Below are 19824 nucleotides of genomic sequence, written 5' to 3'. Positions count from 1 at the left end.
TAACAGGTATCTAAGTCCTGTTATGAATTATTTGAAACTGTCCCTCAAAGCCCATAAATCTCCAACTACTGCTCTCCCAGACCAATCCCCGCTTCATATTTAATGCTACTTCCTAGGCCTGAAGAGGGCTTCAGCGCAAATGAAAAGCAGTGACTGACAAACTCCTGCTCTGAGGAGCAAGAGCCAAGAATTTCAGCCAGAAGCAGCCACTGACAGTGTTATACTCCCCCTGCAGGCCAATGACAGAAGCACCATCACAGCAGCATCTGCTTTGTACAGAGCCCCAGAAATACTCTGATTGCTTTAAATGGTTGACTTGATAGCCTTCCTGCTCTCCCATTTCAACATCTGGCAAGTCCTGCTTTATTTTCAGCTGAATGCTTTTAGGTGCAGGCCCTGCACGATGACAAACTTCCCACATGGCACCGAGTGGTCGCAGATTCAGACCACCAGACCAAAAAAAAATCTAATTTTAATTAGGTTAAAAGACAGTCTTAACCAGTGTGTTAGGAGTGCTGCTCTTTGATGGAAGGACATCTTAAATGTGACAACCCTCTGCAGACATAAAGCTGAAAAATAAAATTCAATAACACTTAAAACAATTGAAATTTCTAAAAAATCTCTTTAAAAAGTCAAGTACTTCTGCGAGCATGAGAAATAATGAGGCCTGGTTCTCTATATTCATGTTTCTTATCCTTGACTGTTGTGACCAGAGCCTCTCTTCAGCTCAGGTGTTTAATAAAGGCCCATACCCGCCTGGATTCTCTGTTGTCTAACTATAGTTGAGCTCACAGTGAAGTCTAACATTCTGCATGGCAGAAAGTGCTTTGATTTTCAGCATTTTAGTGCACCTTAAGTACAAAAATGAATTCTCATCAGTGCATGCTTATTAAGCTATGTTATTCAAGCCATCTTCTGCCTTCACAGTTTATGTAATACAGGATATTTTCCAGGCAAAACTTAAATCCACAACACTGTGTAGATAGAGCACTCAATTAGCTCTGTCTCTTAAAACTCATTTTCCTCCTCCTCTTCTATTCATGTTTCTGACACACAAGTCGGAATAATTTTTAGAACTCCAATTTTGCAGCCCCCTCACTGCTGTTGCACCTCCCACTACTTTCTCAACAGGCTCTTCTTTAGTGAAAAAGCGAAATCAAAAAATCACTTTTCAAAAGGAAAAACATCTGGCAACTGCAATTTCCATGACAATGTCTTGACTACAGACAATTCTCAATCTAAGCCTTGCACTCAAAAGCGCACTGATGAATTTTATAGGCATATCTCTTTTTATCCTCTCCTTGTAGAAAGCAAAGCCTACCTAGTGAAAATTTCACTCCACAATTGCATGTCATACTTGAATACTTATTTACAGGATTCATGTTATTTTTCTAATTATTGAAAACAGTTTCTCTAAAACACATAAAGGATGCCATACTGCTCCTCACTGCTCTGTCCACACAGGTGTAGCTTTAGAAGACCAGCTACATCTTGTCTTTAGCAGAACATGTGGCCATTTATTGCACATTTATAAAGCTGCAGATGATAGGCTCATATATTATTGCACTTGTAATTACATGATCACAGGTAATTCCTCTCAGAGCAATAAGTAGTGCTCAGCACGTGCCTGTCTGCCTCCACTAACTCCAGCAGAGCCTGACAGTGATTTAAGCAAAAGCAGAGCTGTTCCCTGACTCAGAGCACGATTTGCAACGCAGGTCATCCCACATAATCACATCTGAGCACAAAGTTTAGGTGCTTTGCACTTAATCAGCCAGTAGTGGCAGAACTAATTCTGCCGTGGTCAGCTGCTGAATGTTCTGTCTCCACCTTCCCACAGCGAGATTAATGCCTCCACGTGATTCCAAGGAAGTGAAACACTGAGCTACCTATGCACACCCCATTACAAGATCCATCCAATATTGTAGTTCGAGGAAAAACATTTCTGAAAGGCTCAAAATTTGGCCTAACATTAAAGCTGATGTCAATACTCAAAGGTAGTTTCCTTTTACAGAAAACCATTCCTCTGCCAAACCTTTAGCTTTCAATTTCCAGTATTTTGAGAACTAAAGCTTTCCAAAGGAACACTGATTTTTTTTTGTTTTGGTTTTTTGTTTTGTGTTTGTTTGTTTGGGGGGGGTTGTGTGTTTTTATTAGGATTCTGAAGCACTTTTCAGATTTACTCCCCACACATTCTTATTCAGGTATTCCATTAAATTTTCAACCTCTTGTAGAATCAATCTGGAAATCTTTACACAGAATGGTTAAAACTGGAGAAAGCTACAAGCAGCTGGGAAGTGGAGCTTTGAAAGGAAACACCTACAAATCCTAAACTAAAGCTGTTAACAGCACTTCAAAGCACTATAATGCCTACAGCATCTTCAGATTATCTCAGCTCATAATAATCTTCTGAAAAGCTTTTCTAACAAGAACCAGTTGGTTGCCTTGGAATCACAGCTAAGGGAGAGCGGGTCCTCCAGCCAGCCAATATCACGAGCAATTAGCACCCTGGAGTCTGTGTGAATGCTCTGAAGACCACAGACGATGCATCCACCTAGAACAGTCAGAGCTTGCCATGGTCTAGTAGCAATTTATGGTCCTATGAAGCTGACAACTGTGCTGACACGTTTCTCATCCACTACTGTGGGCAGTAACAGCTAGTATGTTGTCTGCACTACTGCTTAACCAATGCTGGCTTTACTTTTTCTCAGATTGTGTCAAATTCTAAGGTAGTTGGACTAAATCCAGATTTCAGCCCCCAGATGTCATGGTCATAATATATTCTGAAGTCAGACTAATGACAAGTTACATGCAAACAGAAGTTCTCATGATAAAAGCTGTTCAGCAATTTCCCACTAGTGAAGTAAGAACTCAAAATCTTCTGTGGGTGACTGTAATCATATTCCCAAACACTGCCAATCCTAACAGACTTTTTTACAGGTTCACTTGATGAATACTTGTTCTACAATTTACAGATTATTTCTCTCCCAAAGCATAGGACTTTTGTTATCAGATTTACACAAATGAACTATGTTATTCCCCTGAGATACAAACATCTCTGCTGGATGAAGACAGTGACTGAGATTCCAATCCCATACATAGTTGAATAAGATTGCTTAGTTCCACCTACTCAGCTGCCCCCTGCATTAGTGCATTTGATGTTCAGGACCTTTTGAAAAAGGAGGCTATTTTCCCCACTTTTGTAAAGTGGGAATAATCATCACCATCACTCCTTTCATGGAAACATACCAAGATTTAATAGCTAAAATATTTGTACTATTTAGGCATCATAAATCCCCATTCTTTTTGACAAAGCAGAGCAGAGGCAGGTTAGTCAGTTCATCCTAATTTCCTCCTTTCACAGACCCTTCACTGGAGCACAGGAACCAGGCACCTGTGGAAAAAGTCAGAAAGGGAAAATGCTGCTCAGCCCACTGCCTCTGCAGCTGCCTCCAGGAAACACTGCTAGTCCAGAATGTCAGTAGCTGCAAGGATTGAATCCAGACCACAGTTCTTCTACTCCATCCCAGTGATTTGGGAGTCTTCTGACTTAAAAGATCACAGTTCAAAGAGTGTATTGTAAAAGAGACCACGGGACAGGGCGAGGACAGCATTGCTCCTATATAACTAGAAAACATACAGCATGACACAGTCCCTACAGTAGGAGAAAGAAAACAAGGAAAGGCTAAAAATAGGAGGACTATTAAATTTAGTGAGGGATCACACTTAAATGTGCAAGAACAGGTACACAGGCTCAAGCATGCCTACCCACCTCTCTCCACTTCCCATGTGTAGCCCTCTCTTATATGTAGCTCTCCTTCCAAGTGTGTTGGAGTATTCTGCAGGAAAAGTGCGATTTTTAAAAAAATATAATTAAGGTAGTTACAATCATGCAACAGGCTCTCAGAAACACATCTCGGAAGAGCACCACTTCTTTCCAAAGACATGAGCACCCTCTGCTGCCCAAGGACAGGTTGAGCACCTTATTTAAACCTCAAGAATTCACTTCTGAAATGATCAGTTAGAAGCCATTGCTATCTCTTCCTAGTACACCTAGAGCTTAAAAACTAGTAACCTCATAAGAGGAGGTAGAAATGACTAAATGATAAAGCACAGATCCCAACAGCCAGGGTGATGAAGTCCTTTCACACAGGAAAACTGAGACACATGGGCAGGTGGCCTTCCTCAATGCCTGGCCTTCCTCAAGGCCCACCCTCCCAATGCAGGTTAGTCAGTTCATGGCCCACCCATGGACCCACCCTCCCAATGCCAATCCCACACCCTCCCAAAATTCTCAATACCACAATTCTTAAGTGAGTATCAGAGCTGCCCACCCTAGGACAACTCATAAAGGCACCTCACAGAATTTATCTCATAACTCTAATAGGCACAGAATGTGAGAAAAAAAAAGCCAAACTTCTACCTCTTGTATGTGCTCGTCTGATCTGAGATACGCTAATTATATATGAAAATACTTGCTAAGCTGTCATTCTTAGTATTAAACTGTGACAGCATGCTCCAAAGCCCTGCCATACATAATTTACTCCCCTTATGCTGTTTTTTGCTTTCCATTTTCCTGACTGGGAGAGAACTATGGGGTTCCACCCACACAACACTACTGAGTGACCTCGGTGTGTTGCTGAGGCACCAGAGCCTCTGGTTTCCATCTGTATAAGGACACAAGGGAACACAAAATATTGGATGCATTAGGCTAAGCACAGTGCTCACTGTCAGGAAATAGTACTTTTGGTGATTATTTCTCGCAGCTACAATTATAGTTAAAAGTCAATGTTTATGGAAAAGCCCTCTTCAGACTTAGAGCAATAGGTAATAACTGGTTGTAGTTATTACCTACAACCATTGTTTCTCACCAGCTACTTCATGACTAACAGAGTATCCCACCCAGATATACTAGATCACCATAGGATTCTAGAAACTGACACTAAAATGGGCAACTGAACAGCTAAAACCACTTTTTAGAGGGTCACTATTCCTTTGGCTTAAAGGAAACAGACACCATCAAACAGAAAAACCTAAAAGGTTCAGTTATTAGTGCTTAGCCACTGGCCACCAAGGCATTCAGGGTCTGGAGAACAGGACATGTGAGGAGGCTGGGAGAACTGAGCCCACTCAGATTAGAGAAGGCTGAGGGTGACCTTACTGCTGTCTGCAGCTGCCTAAGTGAAATACACCAAAAAGATGGAACTAGACTTTTCCTGAAGGTGCACAGTGAGAGCAAAAAAAGCAAAGGAAACATGGAAACATAGAACATTCCAGTCATACACTCGAAAAACAAAGAATTACCAAGTGGGGGGTCAAGCACTGGCATAGGATGCCCAGATGTGTGCAATCTCCATCCTGGGAGATGTTCAGGACTTGCCAGGACACAGCCTGGAACAGCCTGGTCTGGTTAGACCTGTTTTGAGCAGGTTTGATGTCCCTTCCAACCTAAATGATGATTCTATGGTTGTAATTATAGCTTGGTGTCTCTTTGCCCAAAGGTAATGCTCATCCTTCCAAGCTGCTCCTGATCTAACACAGACTAGCTGGGTTCCTGTATTAATAACAATTTAGACGTACTTTCAAAACGTGCTGAGCTCTGATGGTTAACTGTAAATTTTACCCACATCAAATCTGCCTGGAGCATCTCTAAATAACTACTGCCTCTGTCATCAAATTCTACTATTTTTTACTGCTAACTGAAAATTTGTACTTTTCTTTATTCCTGGCACTGGTTCACTGAGTAATTCCTGAACTTCTTGAGTTTCTAGCAATATATATATTTTTAAAAAACCCAGCATACCATTAGGACCAACATGTCAGTTATTAAGATCTGTACCCACAACCCAAAGGATCTGGACAGACAACTCTGGGTAACAAAGGGAGATCAGTATCAAAGTTATCATCAGACAATGTTAGGTAACTTTGACTATCACAATGTCACCTGTTTGAGCCACCCCATCAGAAGAGCCATCAATTAATCTAAAATTACATTTGGAGAGATGGTAATTTCTGCAAGCCAAAGCCAAGACTTGGCTACAGTAGGAGGTAATTTATCCCATGGATTCTAAACCTCTCAATTTTGTATTTGTAGGGTGGTACTTTATAAAGCACATAATGTCATAAACATGTCAACATCAAACCCAAAATGAGCTCTTGGAACAAAGGAAAGTTATGGGGGTTTTCAAACAGTTTTGACAGTTTTCAAACTTGCTTGACAGAGTGCCAAAGAATCTGTTATTTTATCAGCTACATCTTATGCAATGCACACAGCCTACCTGCTGAAGAAGCAAATTTCCACTGTTTGCAATCACCATTCAAGACAAAACCATGACACTCTCCTGATGCTCACAGGAAGACTCACCATGAAATAAGAAGTTAGAGGCTACCTGATAGCATTCTGCTTATTTTCTCCTTACCTGCATACAATTTTTTTTTCCCTGTGATGAAATACTGCAAATGAGAGTTGGACATTAAGTACAATCGTCTTTGTGGTTGGTTCTGCCTTGCAAATTTTCAACTGACAGGATCAGGCCACTGTGCAGCTGAGGAAAATTCAATGTAATCATCAGCTGTCACTCGAGTGAAACTGAGTTTTGTTTGAAGACCAAAGAAGCAAAATTTCTTAAGCATTAGGAAAGTGTCTTTTGCAGAGATATTGCACATTTCCTGGAAAAGTTTAAATGCCTTTTTTTTTTTTAATGGCAGCTGTTTTGCAACAGGAAGTAAGCAATTTGAAAATTACAAAAAGTCATTTTATAAACTTGCATTTGTTCAGGAAAGTCTATTAGCAGGGGAAAGTTTAGTCTGTTTATATACGCAGTTCTGAATGACAGATCTTCATCAAAATTATTCCATTTTACCAGATCATCCAGTATGGTTGAGATCACTGGGTCCCAAGAGAAACTCCTATAAACCAACACAGCCCCATGAGCTGTTCTCCCTTTATAAAGTCTTCAGCTGAAAATCTGAACACGCCATGAAAACCCAGGCCTCACTATTGTCAAGTTCTAGAAATTCCTGATTCATTTCCTAAGACCCATTTCTAAAAAAAAGAAGTATTTTCCAGTGATGAATCAAAGCACTTTAAAAAATTTCTCATTTTTCTTCCCTGTCTTGTCTAAAGGGCGATGATTTCCATGTTGATGTTCTGCAAGCTGTGGGTTTTACTAATGAACCGATGAAAATAATAATTAGAGCAAACATATAACACACAAGGTGTGAAATTTTCTGTTGAAGTGGGCTGAACTGCTCATCCCTTGATACATATAAGTGTTTTGTCAAAATTACAAGACTGCAAGCTCTGGAAACCAGGAAAGTAAATTTCATATATATTTTCCCTTAATTCTGCAAAAAGAACTAAGGTAGTTGGACACTTAAATTCCACTAATTCTGTCCTTCTACATCCACAAGGTCAAAACCAGAAATTAGACAAGTCACCTGGCTTCTATGTGCCTTGATGCCTTTATGCACAAGAAGGAAATAATTTGTCTGTCCTATTGTTCAAAGAGTCTTTGTAATGTAGGATGCAGCTGTCAGAATGCAGGGGTAACAATAACTGTTTCAAAGGGTGGAAGAAAAGGAAATCCTCTAAATTGCGCCTAGGCACAGAATTTCCACTGCAATCAGGCTCTGTATCTGCGGTGAACAGAGCCCATTGTTCTCTGGAAAATGCTGCACTTCCATATCTGAAACACTTTCAAGTGTCAGAGTGCACCAAACTTATGAATCAAGAGAAAATAATGTTGTTAAGATCATGGACAAATACATCTCTGTATGTGATTGTATGAAAGGTACCACCACAGAACAGTAGAGCGCTTCAGCAGCCAAGAGGGAGAGCACATCTTGGGTGGAGAAAAGCAGGTTTCCCTTTGGGAATTTACTGCTCCCTGTCCACAGCAGCCAGGTCTCACACAATTAGAAACCAGACACCAGAATGCACCAGAACTGATCTGAAATGCTGCCATTTGATGACAAGGAAAGCTGGTCTCCACTGATTAGCAGGCTGTAAAGCCAAAGTGCTGTTTGACTAATAACTGCAGGATATTTCAGAACATTTGTCCCTTTACCTCAGCTTCTGCCACAACAGCAATATGCCTGCCCAGTTTTTACACACAACCACTTCCAGAGCACTGCTTGCACATGAGTGGAGTACAGGGTGTGACACAAATACAGTCCAAACTGATTCCACTAAAATTTACTACCTTTTTCTTTCTGTGGCCATGAGATGACTTGTAACAGGTTTTGATTTGAGTAGGGATATATGTTAAAACTTACTGAAGTTACATGATTAAGTGGAAGCAACATAGTACTAAAGGTTGGTCAAGCTTCCTAACCCAAAATCCATTACTTTCAGAATCTAATTAAAATGCTGAGGCTAAAGTCCAGCTTATAGGTCCGTATTAGAATCCACCAGAAGACATCTCTTATATTCTGATTTTGCTCCTGAGAAAAGATGTTCTGAACAGCTTTAAGATGGGTCAGGTGCATAAAGTCATGGCATCCAACAGTCACATAACTCAGCCCTTTCCCAGGATCCTGTGTCCACATGAGCAGCACTCATTCCCAAACATCTGTTCTCCCATCACCTTCCAGCTGCCAAATTATTCTTAATGCATTTTAGGGAACTGCCACAATGAAGGGCATATGAGTGGAAAATTAGTGGGTTTTTAAGTATGAAAGAAACCAACAGGACTCTGTAACACTTCAAAGCCAGAGAAGAAAGGTCCCACACTTCAAGGGCACAGGAGAAGGGCAAGAGAGGCAGTGTTTGGGAAGATAATGGAACGAGTTATTACATAGCTGGTTATTGAACATCTAAGACAACAATAACATAATAAAAGTTTGTCAAGAACAAATCTTTTCCTGACACAGTGAGAAAGGGAGAAGCCACATTTGTGACAAAAAGGCAACTGATAAGGCTTTTAATCTGACACCTGAGAATCTGACAAGCCGAATAAGGCATTGTGGCCTAAACTAAAGAGCAGTTACATCTATCATATGAAGATGTAATTAGGAATACTTCCCTGGCCAACTGGGAGTCAGATGGTGTACTACAATGATCTGCCATGCACCTGCTTTATTTCAGATTTTTCTTACTACTCTGAAAATGAAACTGAGAAAGCACACTTCCAGAATCTGGGCTGACAACTAAGGTGTGGGAAAGATTGTACGCATCTTAGAAGTAGAAATCAACATGATAATATGAAAATTCTATAGAAACAAATGCAAAGTATTACAATAAAAATTCAAATATGAGGGGAGAAATTGGCCAGATCACAGGAAATCTGATATATTTTAGGTTGTAGTGAGAGTGCAAAACAGTTCAGGAAAAAAACAAATACGGTAACTTTGACAATATGAAGATCTAAGACACAAGAAACAAATATTTTGCTCTGTTCAGCTGCAGTGGAACACAATGTAACTGGGAAGAAACCTGCAGGTTAAACACCACATTTAGAGAAAACTGCAGGCAAAGTGGAAAATGACTACATTTTAAAACCACAGTTACCAGAAGAAAAATATTAAGAGAGGAACAAAATTTGTTTACTGAAGAAAAATGTGAAATGAGGAAAGGGCAAAGTTAAAATCTTGAAGTACTTTTACAAATAAAAGACAAAATGGAATATCTTTAACCACAAAGAACAGAACAAATAATCACTGGTATAATTTCCAGCACAGAATGTAACAGGAAAAAAATCAGCCACCTATAAAAATCATCATGCAATGAAATTACGACAACTGATCATGTAGTTCCTATCACTGAAGGCTTTTCAAAAGAAATTAAACAAACATGCCATGAAACATTTTGTTAGAGGTTGCTATAAGATTTTGAACTGTTTAATGAAGTTAAGTTGGTATCACCTCAGAAATAAAAGGAGGTTAGAAACATGTCAAACTCAGTGACAATCAATGTAAACAAACCAAATGCTTTACCTAAGGTACAACTCACAAAGCAGGACTTCTGCCGACGTGAATAAATTCAACGTGGGAATTGAAAATTACAGTTTTACCTGGATTAAACAGAACACTTGTAACCCCTTTATCTGAAAACAAACAGTGGCATTTCTATTTACGTGGCAAATGGTGATCTTGAGTTTATGCTCCAAAAGCAAGGTGCAAAATAAGCTGCTGGAGGGCTGGGGAAAATTTGAGGTGCTGAGGACAGGTGTGTAAGGGTGGACCCACCCACAGGCGCATGTCCCTAGCTACTGCATGTGTCTTGCATATGAGTCTGAGTACAAAATACAGCTCAAAACCGTTGATTTTTTAATCAGCTCTATAACACTGGGGTTTGCACACCATCTTGGGCAACGGGGACCCAGTTGAGTTTCATTATAATCACAGAATATGCTATGATGAAAGGGAACCACAAGGACTGAGTTGTCGAACTCCAGGCCCTGCACGTGGCAGCATCCAGAGTCATACCCTATGTCTGAGAGCATTGTCCAAACACTTCTCGAACTCTGACCAATTCCCTGGGGAGCCTGTTTCAGTGCCCAGCCACCCTCCCCGAGATTAAAATGCAAACTGGGTTTTTCTTATTACTGCCCCTGCAATGACATCCTGTCGTCTGCCCTGCATTACTACACAGCAGATCCAGTCAAGAATAAAGACTGTGGCACCTGAAACGTATTGTCTCCTCCAAATGCACCACTGCCTTCCCGCCCGGTTTCCCGAGCTCCTGGCACAGTCTATTCCCCACTCAGGGCAGCTCCGGGGGGGGCAGCAGCAGCAGCTTCCCAACAGCTGGGCACCAACGAGCCCGAACGGCCCCTTCAAACACCTCCCGGCCGCGCCCCGCGGGTCCCTCAGCCCAGGGCCGGGCGGAGCCGGGAACGTCCCTCCCGCGGCCCGGAGGGGCTCTGCCCGCGGAGCCGCCGCTGTCCCCGGCCCCGTGTTCCCCCTCACCATTGCGATGACGGTAATGAGGATGATGACGGCCGCGATGGCGATGCTCGGCCCGCCCCTCCCCCGGCAACCGAAGCGCCACTCCCGCGCCCGGGCCCGCGATTGGGCGGGAGCGGACACGACACGCGGGGCGCCCCGCCCGCCGCCGGACGCGGAAGCCGCCGAGGTGACAACCGTGGGGGCTGTCGCGACGTCGCTGCTGCAGGCCGGTCTATCGGGGCTGGGGCAGGGGGCCCGGGGGGCTGGGCGGGCAGTGGCTGTGCGAGGTCCTGGATCCTGCAGGGCTCGGCGTCCTGAGAGGTAATGATGCAAGCAGTGAGGGAGAGGGAGGAGGAGGGGACATGTTGGGAGGGTTTACAGTGCTCCCGCACGTAACTGGCCAGATTATAGTGTGAACTCCGAAGGAGCAGGATCACCGGCAGGTCGTGTCTGATGGAGCAGATAAGCCCAAATGCTCCTAATCAGTCTTTCGTTGAGTATTCTTGCCTCTTCCTGAGCAGCTATGCTTTTCTCCTCCTCGTTCTCATCAAGTAAATAGAGATCCTCAGTCAGAAGGAACGAACAGCACTGGTGATTAACAGCTAATGCTATTAAGTAAGGAAACACACAACTCCAGTTGTAGAAGCAACAGATGGTGAGACATCTCTGTATCTGTAGTTTGAGACAGCTCAAGGACGAAAAGGTCCGTCTGTTAATCACAAAAGATAAACCTGCCTGACACAAAACAAATCTTTAGTCTAGAAACCCGAAAGTAGCAGTGTGCTCACTGCTGCCATTTTCTTTTTAGGGCAGAGAGCTGCTGCGATGGAAGTCAAAAAGCTGTAGTTAAACCATTTCAGTTATTGGTTCAGGGAAAAGAAGCAAGGGCCCTGGGAATCTCCCTTGAATAATGGGGAGAATCCCTTTTTTCAGGGAAAAAAAAGCCAGCCAAATAAGATAGGAGTATACTGATCTCAAAGGAACTTAGACCCTAGAAAAGAGGGATGAGTGACTTGTATAATTGAGAGTGGATGGCTCTGTGGATGAATGTGGCAATGGTCAATACCTTTGGTGGATAAGAGAGAAAATGGCCAGGATGGTGGTTTGGACCAAACTGGAGGTCAGCTTTTGTTGTTAGTTAAACTAACCATGTGCACCCCCTCAGGGCACTGACTCCTTTGACTGAGAATTGGCCCTATCAAAAAGGTCGTTTCAGCAAGCAGGACTGAAGGAATTGTGCAGCTGCCATTGTTTCCTCCTCACCTCTTCATTTGCTTGAAGCACACGGTGGGATTTCCTTTTCTTGTGGTTCTGTGATTATTTTAGGTTATCTTGGCACAGTCATGCAGTTGTACTGTGGGAGTGTTACAGACTTTGAAAGGGTAAGGTGGAGGCTGACTGAAAAAAGGAGGGAGGGAGACTAGAAAAAAAAAAGAGGAATGGAAACAGGAACAAGATGAGGAGCAATGCAAAGGAGTTGAAGTGCAGCTCTTGGTGAAAAAAAGACACAAGTGCCAGAAGACTCACAATCTTCTCCTTTTAACTCTGTGTGTTTTGGTGTAGTTTTTATAATTTTGTGTTTTCCCCATTTGTTTTGATGTGGTTTTTTTCACTGTGCTACTGAACTGGAGTTTTGAGGTTTTACTAGAAAACAGGATAATCCAAGATTAACTGCTGTGGTGACCTTGCTAAAGATTTTTTTTTTCCTCTTCTCCTTATTTCTTCCTCAGACTTACCTAGTTAGGAAGAGAAAATGACATCTCTAGAAAAAGGTAGGTTGTTCATATGACATCTAAGCAGACTGGATTAAAAAAGTTCTTTAACTGGAATTCTAAACACCAGCGTTACACTGTATACCAGTCTCCTTTCATTTAAACTTACTCCTTTTATGTAGCTATGAGGAAGTAGTTCTGTGACTTCATTATTGCAGTGAAAACCAGAGCTGCCTGGATGGAACAGCAATTGAATGTAGTTTTTCTAATCCAGCTTGATATTGAAAAATAAGATTGTCATTGGTACTGTGATCTGTCTGTACACTTGTCTGACAGCCTCCTCTGGTATTTAGAACCTGTTGGTACTGATTCAGCAAACTTGAAAGTAAGGCAATTAATGGTGTGATTACAGCATTTTTGAAATCCATTAATATTTGGATAGAAGACACAAGCTCACATTACTGCCTGCAGTATGAGGAAAAAAAAGCAGTATGTGTAGCCATGCCCTCAGAAACTTTGTATCTCTCACCCATTGTGAGGAAACAGTACTACAATAATAATTAATTCAGCTGAAAACTTAGTGGACTTAAATAAAATTAATTTCAGTAAATGTCATGTATATTGGGGACTATAGAGCAGAATGCAGCATTACTGGGAATGCTGGAGTCTGTAGTTCAGAAGTGGAGCAGGACTGGGTTGTTGGCTTTTCTTAAACCTTCACTAGGGCAACTAAAATCTGTTAGTACTTAAACGTCTACTAAACTTCTTAAGGTGTTAGTAGCTGTCTGGGTAATAGCTGTTTTCATTTTCTTCTTGCTTTTTAAATGAAACTGCTCTGATTCTGCCAGCCCCAAAACCTGATTTTGTTTTCAGTCCATAAGTAATGTTGTCAAGAATTTTTTTTTTCCAGGAAAGCTCTTTTTTGTGTCTGCATTTAATCTTGTATGGCAGCAGCAAATTAAAATTAATGCAATTCAGATCAATGCTTGTGTCTTGTACTGCTGTTGTTAATGAGCAATGCCCATTTGAGTAAGGGCTTACTGTGAGGGTGGTGAGACACTGGAACAGGCTCCCAGGGAAGTTGTGGATGCCCCATCCCTGGAAGTGTTCAAGAACAGGTTGGACAGGGCCCTGAGCAACCTGGTCTAGTGGAAGGTGTTCCTGCTTACAGCAGGGGTGTTGTAACAAGATAATTGTGAAGGTCCCTTCCAGTCCAAACCATTCTATGATTTTCTGACTTGTGCTTGATAATCACTGTTGCAATGGACTATTTGACACATGCAGTGTACAATTAAAATCTCCAGCTTTGAAGTGCAGAAATTAAGGGAAGACTTAAAATGATGCTATAACCAAGTGAAAGGTGGTAAACTTTTCCTCCACAATTTCTAAATTTCAGTTGATGATGCCTCAGCACCCATTAGAGGACCTGGAGATGGCATGGAAACACAGCAGACAGCTGGAGCAGTGGAAGTAATCACTGGAGCCAACACTGCAAGCCATCACATCCACCACAGCCCCCATAAAAAGACAGCTTCTTCCCTGAGTCCTGGAGTTCTGCAGCTGGGGAAAGTACATGCAGATAAATCAGTGGAGATTGAAGCTATTCGAATATTAGTCCCCAAAGCAGCCATCACCCATGTTGTTCCAACTAAAAATGCTAAGGTAGCTAAATCTGTGGGACATAAAGCAGACACATTCCATCAGTCGGATGGAGCCACAGATCCCAAGAAAGAACAGACAGAGCTGAAAAATGCAATTGAAAAGCTAAAGAATTCAGAAAAGCGGTTGTTACAAGATAAAGAAGGTCTCTCTAATCAGCTGCGTATACAGACCGAGGTAAGAAGTTAAAGGTGTTTTCTCTCCCACAGCTGAACTGTTTTGGTTTGTAGAAGCAGTTTGTGAATGTGAGGAAAGAGAACTGCTATGACACTTTAGCCTTGAAACAAATACATTCCCTTTTGAACTTACCAGCTAAGATATAGAGTAGAAGTACATCAAAGTATTCCAGTGCTGCTTCTCTGACAACAGATGAAAGAGTCAAAGACTTAGCTAGGAGAAACACACTAGATAGCTGCAGAGGAATGAATCTTTCATGAGGAAAGACTTTGCTCCTTAATCGCTAAATGGAAAGTGTTATGCCAACCGTTGAAAGGTTGACTATAACTTCCTACTTCAAACACGTGTGGATGTCTTGTCTAACCCTTTGTTATCTTACTGATGCAGGAGTTGAATACTACTGAAACTTTGTTTCCTGCAGTAGGCTTTCATTCTTCCTCTTTGACTGTTAGAATTTAAACAAGAAGGTGTTGGATGTACATTAGGCTCAAATGTTTATGCTTGCCTGGATACATCCCATTCTGGAAAGAGAAAGATAATTTACTGTTAGCAATTTGCAGTAAGTTGCACTGCATTCTCAAGAGTGTTTATTCTCTATTGATAGTTACAAGAGAGTCTGGTCTAATTCTAGGTCAATCGGGAGTTGAAGAAATTACTTGTTGCTTCTGTTGGGGATGATCTGCAGTATCACTTTGAACGGATGGCTCGTGAGAAGAATCAGCTCATCCTAGAAAACGAAGTCCTGGGCCGGAATATGGCTCAGTTGTCAGAACAGTTGGAGCGCATGTCTATACAATGTGATGTGTGGAGAAGCAAGTTCCTAGCAAGCAGGTATTCCCTCTCATGGAGCTGTCCTAACAGCATTCTCCTTCAGTCTTTCATCACATACACTCATTGCAGTGTGGTTTCATATGCAGAGGACAGCCACAAGAGCCATAGTGATACCTACTGTGAAATCTGAGAATACAGGAAAGGTATAAAGAAAGTAAGCTCCTTGTAAATCTGAATAGTCCTGCTTTTCAGAGCTAATACAGTGAGTCCTAGCCCTCCCTAAAATCTCAACTACAGCTCTTGTCAAGAAAGCAAGAGAAGCTCTTAATTTTGATAAAAATGCATGCAGTTTAGGGTATAAAAATGTCTTCTAAGGCAGCTGACTTTTCTTACAGGTAGTTAGTTGATTTTCACCCCTACCCCCCAAGCATGGTACAGTCATCAATTTGAGAAGAAGCTGATATGTTTAGGAGCTCTGCTTATAGTCAGTTAGCAATCTACTATAGAAGAAAGAGTAGGGGGACCTCTTTATTAAACACTGGTTGTGTTACTGCTCAGGACGTTACTGTTACTTCTTTAACCATAAAAGCAGGTCTGAAAGTCAAAATCTCATTTGACAGTGACTTTAACTTGCTTAGTTGTCTTACCAGATCTCTAAATGGTGTTCTAGGATTTTCAATTTTCTACTATACTTGGATATAACTGACTGAATTATGATGCTTAATGCATATGATAAAAGACCTTACTGCTTGAAGGAAATGGCAATAGAATACAGTCTCCTCCCTTTAATTTGCTGGAGAAGTTTCAGCATATGGGGTGAATGGTAACTTGTGTAACATAGGAGGTGTAACGGTAATTGTAAGTCTTAGCAAGAGTTACTAGGTAAACTTGGGGGTTTTTTAACATTATGAGGAGCTCTGACATCAGAGCTGTGAGTTTCAGCAGTGTGGTTGAAGTAACGCTCTTCAATATTGTAACATTCTGGTTCATTTTTATCTCCTATTTCTAACTGGTGGTTATTTAAATGTCATTCTGGTTTTTGCGTAGTGCCAAGCCTCATGGCATAATAGCAAATGTGACAACAGCTGTCTCCTTTGTGGCTCTTAAACACTCATATCTGGCATCTTGTGATTGCCCCTGGGTAGGGCAAAGAGGTAAATGAATGCAGTCTATAGCCATAGCTTCCATTTTTAGAGAACAGTGAACAGACATGATTACAACATACTTGTGAGAATTGTTAATAAAAGAAAAATGTATTTAGCTTTTTCTTTCACAGAAACCTTGTCAATGTACACTTTCTCGAGGTGTTTTGAAATGTCTGTTATTAGATTTATATTAAGTGACCTAAGATTGTTTAAACTCAGTCAAAACATAATCTTGCACTCGTGTTGGCTGTAGTTGAACAGAAATTATTCATAATTAGGTTGATATAGGCTCTGCATGGGAGAGGGGACAGAGAACAGCAGACAGTTTGAGCAGACAAATTATGGTCTGTAGTAGAAAAAAGTGACTTTCAAGCTGTTCACTTGCACTACTGACTGGAGATTTCCTTTGCAGGGTGATGGCTGATGAACTGACCAATACCAGAGCAATTCTTCAGCGCCAAACCAGGGATGCACAAAGTGCAATCCAGGACTTGCTGAATGAACGTGATCAGTTCCGTCAAGAGATGATTGATACACACAAGTATGATTTTTCCAATCCAGACTACCTGTGTGCAAACTTCATTTTTGTCAGTTTATTTTAGGCTAGAGGAGAATCAAATAACTTTCCCTTCTTCCTGTGATATTCAACAAAAATCAATTAATGCTGATGTGTAGTATGGTCACTTCCTAGTCTTAGAGCTGAAAGAGCAAAAGTAGTAGAATACTTGCTTCATTCTCTGGAGGTCTGAGGTCTTAAGGGTAATAAACTATGGAACTGACATCCCTCACATCCTCAGGCTTTCTTTCTTTAATCACTTACTGACTTGACTTCAAGTCTTCTCTGTTTCCTTGCAAAATATCAAAGAAGTGATTCTTCTACCTACTTGGACTTTACAGTGCTTATTCTGCCAGATGTCAAATAAGTGTTCCCAGGATTAATCAGCTATGTTGGTGAGGCCTTGCCTTGGAGAATAGCCTATTTGTCTCCTTGTTCTTAAACACTTTTTTTGGTCCATTTCTTTGGTTTAAGATTTAGCTTATGCATTAAGCCTTGGGAAGAGATGATTCCTCTGAAGTATGCTGGGTGCTGCTTATACAATATAGAATACAAACCCCACTAGCAGTGCTTCTTTTCTTTCTGCACAGGCTGCTGGAGGAGCTCATGGTCTCTCTTCAGTGGGGGAGACAACAGACATACTATCCTAGTGCCCAGCCTTACACTACAACAGAGCTAGCAGCTGTGAATTGTAAGCTAGCCAAAGCTGTAAGCTCACATCTTCTAGGAAATGTTGGCACTAACAGTCCAAAAAAGACTTCAACAGCTGTGGAGTTTTGCAATACCCCTGCTGAGAAAATGGCTGAAATGGTAAGAGCTCTTGATGCATGTTAATCTTTATATTAAAGTTCTGGGTAAACAGATGTTTCATTTTCACGTTGGAAAAAAGATGACAAGTGGCTTTTGAGCAGAAATCCTAGCTCTTAAGAGAAGGAAAAAGCACATTAAATTGTATAAAAGTATTTTCAGTGTCAATTTTTCCATCCTTAGATGCTACGTCTACTGGATCCAGCTGCACACCCAGAAACATCAACAGAAGTTTCTTTTTCTGAGACTTCTCCATCTTCTTTCCTTTCCACTAAGAAAAGTATTGGAAGGTTTCACCCATATACAAGATATGAAGATGTCACCTTCAATTGTTGCAATCACTGTCAAGGAGAGCTGATAGCCCTTTAAAAGCCCAGCCAAGGCAGCTGCACATGCATTCTTTCTGAAGAATTACACTAGTTGATGTACAGCAGGCTTCCCTTTGTCCTTTTTCCATAACGGGTGGGTTTGGCCTTGGAAATTATGCAGTTTCTTCTTCTCTACCTCTTGAAGTTAGTGATTGACAGGATTTCCATAGTCTCTGGGATGCTTCTACCACTTCTCAATGGGGAAAGCTACTTATTTTCTTATACAAAGGCAAGACAAAAAACATTATGCTAGTCCAATTTATAGAGCATAGAGATGCTCTTGACTATTTGACATTTATAGTCTTATTAGCAAATCTTAATGAATTTCCCTTTAGAGGGAGACAGAAGTGTAACTGTACCAAAGCAAATGAAGTGGTGATCAGTTATGTCTAAATTTAAAAATAAAGTAATGGTAAATGGTTAATTTTAGCCAAGGTAATGAACGGCCCTCAAGTCTATGTTCTACCTTTTAAATTTAGTTATAAAAAGGAGTATGTGCAATGGTTCTTCATAGCTGTAAGTTCTGAAAGCAAGAGTATATGCAATGTCAGCCCTCCTGTCAAGGAGATAAAGCTTGAATGAACTCTAGCTATAATATATAAGTAGTAACTGCTTTCAAGTGGGTTTTAGAAAACTCTATGGGGTGAGGTTTTTCTTGTGTTGGCATAGAGCTGAAATAATGGCTTTTCCATTGTTTCAGCTTCTAGAGTGAAGTTGCTGCATAGCTGATCCTCAGCAAGGGCAGACTGACATACTTCCTTTAGTACACAGCATTGAATCCTGGCCCGGCATTAGGACTCAGTCCTTGCCCAAGGTCTTCCTGAGTATTATGGGAAGGTGAAGACAAGCACTAAGTTTGCATAGGTACTGTTAAGAAAAAAGTATTTTTTTACTTGTATGATTTTATAATCTTGACATAGATTTGAAGTTCTTGACATAGGTTTGAAGAGAACTTTTAGGAGAAAATCTGCTAAATCCAAAGAAGCCTATTTAAGTTTCTTAGTTTGACCCCCAAATTTACCATATGAAGCTGTCTAGTTTAGGGAAAAGGTTTCTGGAATGGTTGCTTTTATCCAGTTTTCCTTTGAATCTCATACCCAGGATCAAAATATGTAAAGTGTAAGTTCTTGCTGTTGCTGCTTCTGATTTGGTTTTCATGAAGAAAGCTACAATAAACTTCCTTTGCTTGCTTTCAAGCTGTAATTCTGGATTTAATGAAATCACATTTCTGACCCTGATTTCTTTGTAGCATAAACAGAACTATATGACATTGAATTGTAAAACTCTTCACTCTGCTGGTGTGAGGCACTGAACAGAAACACCTCTTTTGTAGTTTTCTACAATTAGGGAGATGGTGTGTGTGAACCTTTGCAAACATTCCTCCTGAATTTGCTTGCTAGACACAGAAAGCTCTTTCTGCCTTTGGTGTCAGGGAAAGGTACTGGGAGGAGGAAGGCACCTATTACTTACGTGTCCCATGAGCATGTGAAATTTTCATTTTGTGTCCATGCTTGCTTGCTATGCTGGCAAAAGCTGCAACAGAGCAGCCTCCAGTCCAACACCAATGCTCTCAATATGCCTGTAACTAGCCCCAGAAATAACAGAGAAAAACACTACCAGCAAATCACCTTTGCATCTACTACACTTCTGTCTACTGCAGAACTCCCAGAAAACACTGTGAATGTTGAAAAATTTAAAAGCAATGCCAGGATCATGAAATCTGTTGGGGCATACAGCTG

General features: G+C 41.2%; 2 protein-coding genes across 5 annotated transcripts in view; one reads left to right on the top strand and one right to left on the bottom strand.

Moving 5' to 3' along the window:
- The window catches only part of NME7 (NME/NM23 family member 7), an 88278-nt gene extending 77236 nt beyond the window's left edge, over positions 1–11042 (bottom strand). Inside the window, exons 1-2 of one of the 2 annotated variants that reach the window (XM_071433374.1) lie at positions 10912–11042; positions 3773–3839 (exon numbers count right to left, since the gene is read on the bottom strand). Coding sequence is in view for 1 of the 2 variants with exons in the window: in XM_071433373.1 (XP_071289474.1) it covers positions 10912–10914 (3 nt within the window). In the remaining variant the exon portion in view is untranslated. The remainder of the gene's footprint in view (positions 1–3772; positions 3840–10911) is intronic. The other variant, XM_071433373.1, reaches the window with a different exon arrangement.
- Positions 10943–19281, top strand: BLZF1 (basic leucine zipper nuclear factor 1). 3 transcript variants are annotated; one of them, XM_071433376.1, is made up of 7 exons: positions 10943–11077; positions 12621–12662; positions 13999–14438; positions 15070–15269; positions 16767–16895; positions 17501–17720; positions 17901–19281. In XM_071433376.1, the coding sequence occupies exons 2-7, from the start codon at positions 12644–12646 to the stop codon at positions 18084–18086; spliced, it is 1194 nt and encodes a 397-aa protein (XP_071289477.1). In that variant the 5' UTR covers positions 10943–11077; positions 12621–12643; the 3' UTR covers positions 18087–19281. The 3 variants fall into 3 exon arrangements, with proteins under 3 accessions (XP_071289477.1, XP_071289478.1, XP_071289476.1); XM_071433377.1 differs by having other exon boundaries at positions 11025–11120; XM_071433375.1 differs by lacking the exon at positions 10943–11077 and adding an exon at positions 11114–11211.
- Positions 19282–19824: the final 543 nt, after the last annotated feature.

This window comes from Agelaius tricolor, unplaced genomic scaffold, assembly GCF_023055355.1.
Source record: "Agelaius tricolor isolate 1412-34295 unplaced genomic scaffold, bAgeTri1.0.p SCAF_9, whole genome shotgun sequence".
Taxonomy (NCBI): domain Eukaryota; kingdom Metazoa; phylum Chordata; class Aves; order Passeriformes; family Icteridae; genus Agelaius; species Agelaius tricolor.
Note: the sequence above shows the minus strand (reverse complement) of the source record. Positions and strands in the feature narration are given on the sequence as shown.

Bases quoted from the DNA above. Each gene is read 5' to 3' on its own strand.
- BLZF1 (XM_071433376.1), top strand. The intron at 15,270-16,766 runs GTATTCCCTCTC...TTTCCTTTGCAG, and splicing joins AGCAAGTTCCTAGCAAGCAG to GGTGATGGCTGATGAACTGA. The intron at 16,896-17,500 runs GTATGATTTTTC...CTTTCTGCACAG, and splicing joins GAGATGATTGATACACACAA to GCTGCTGGAGGAGCTCATGG.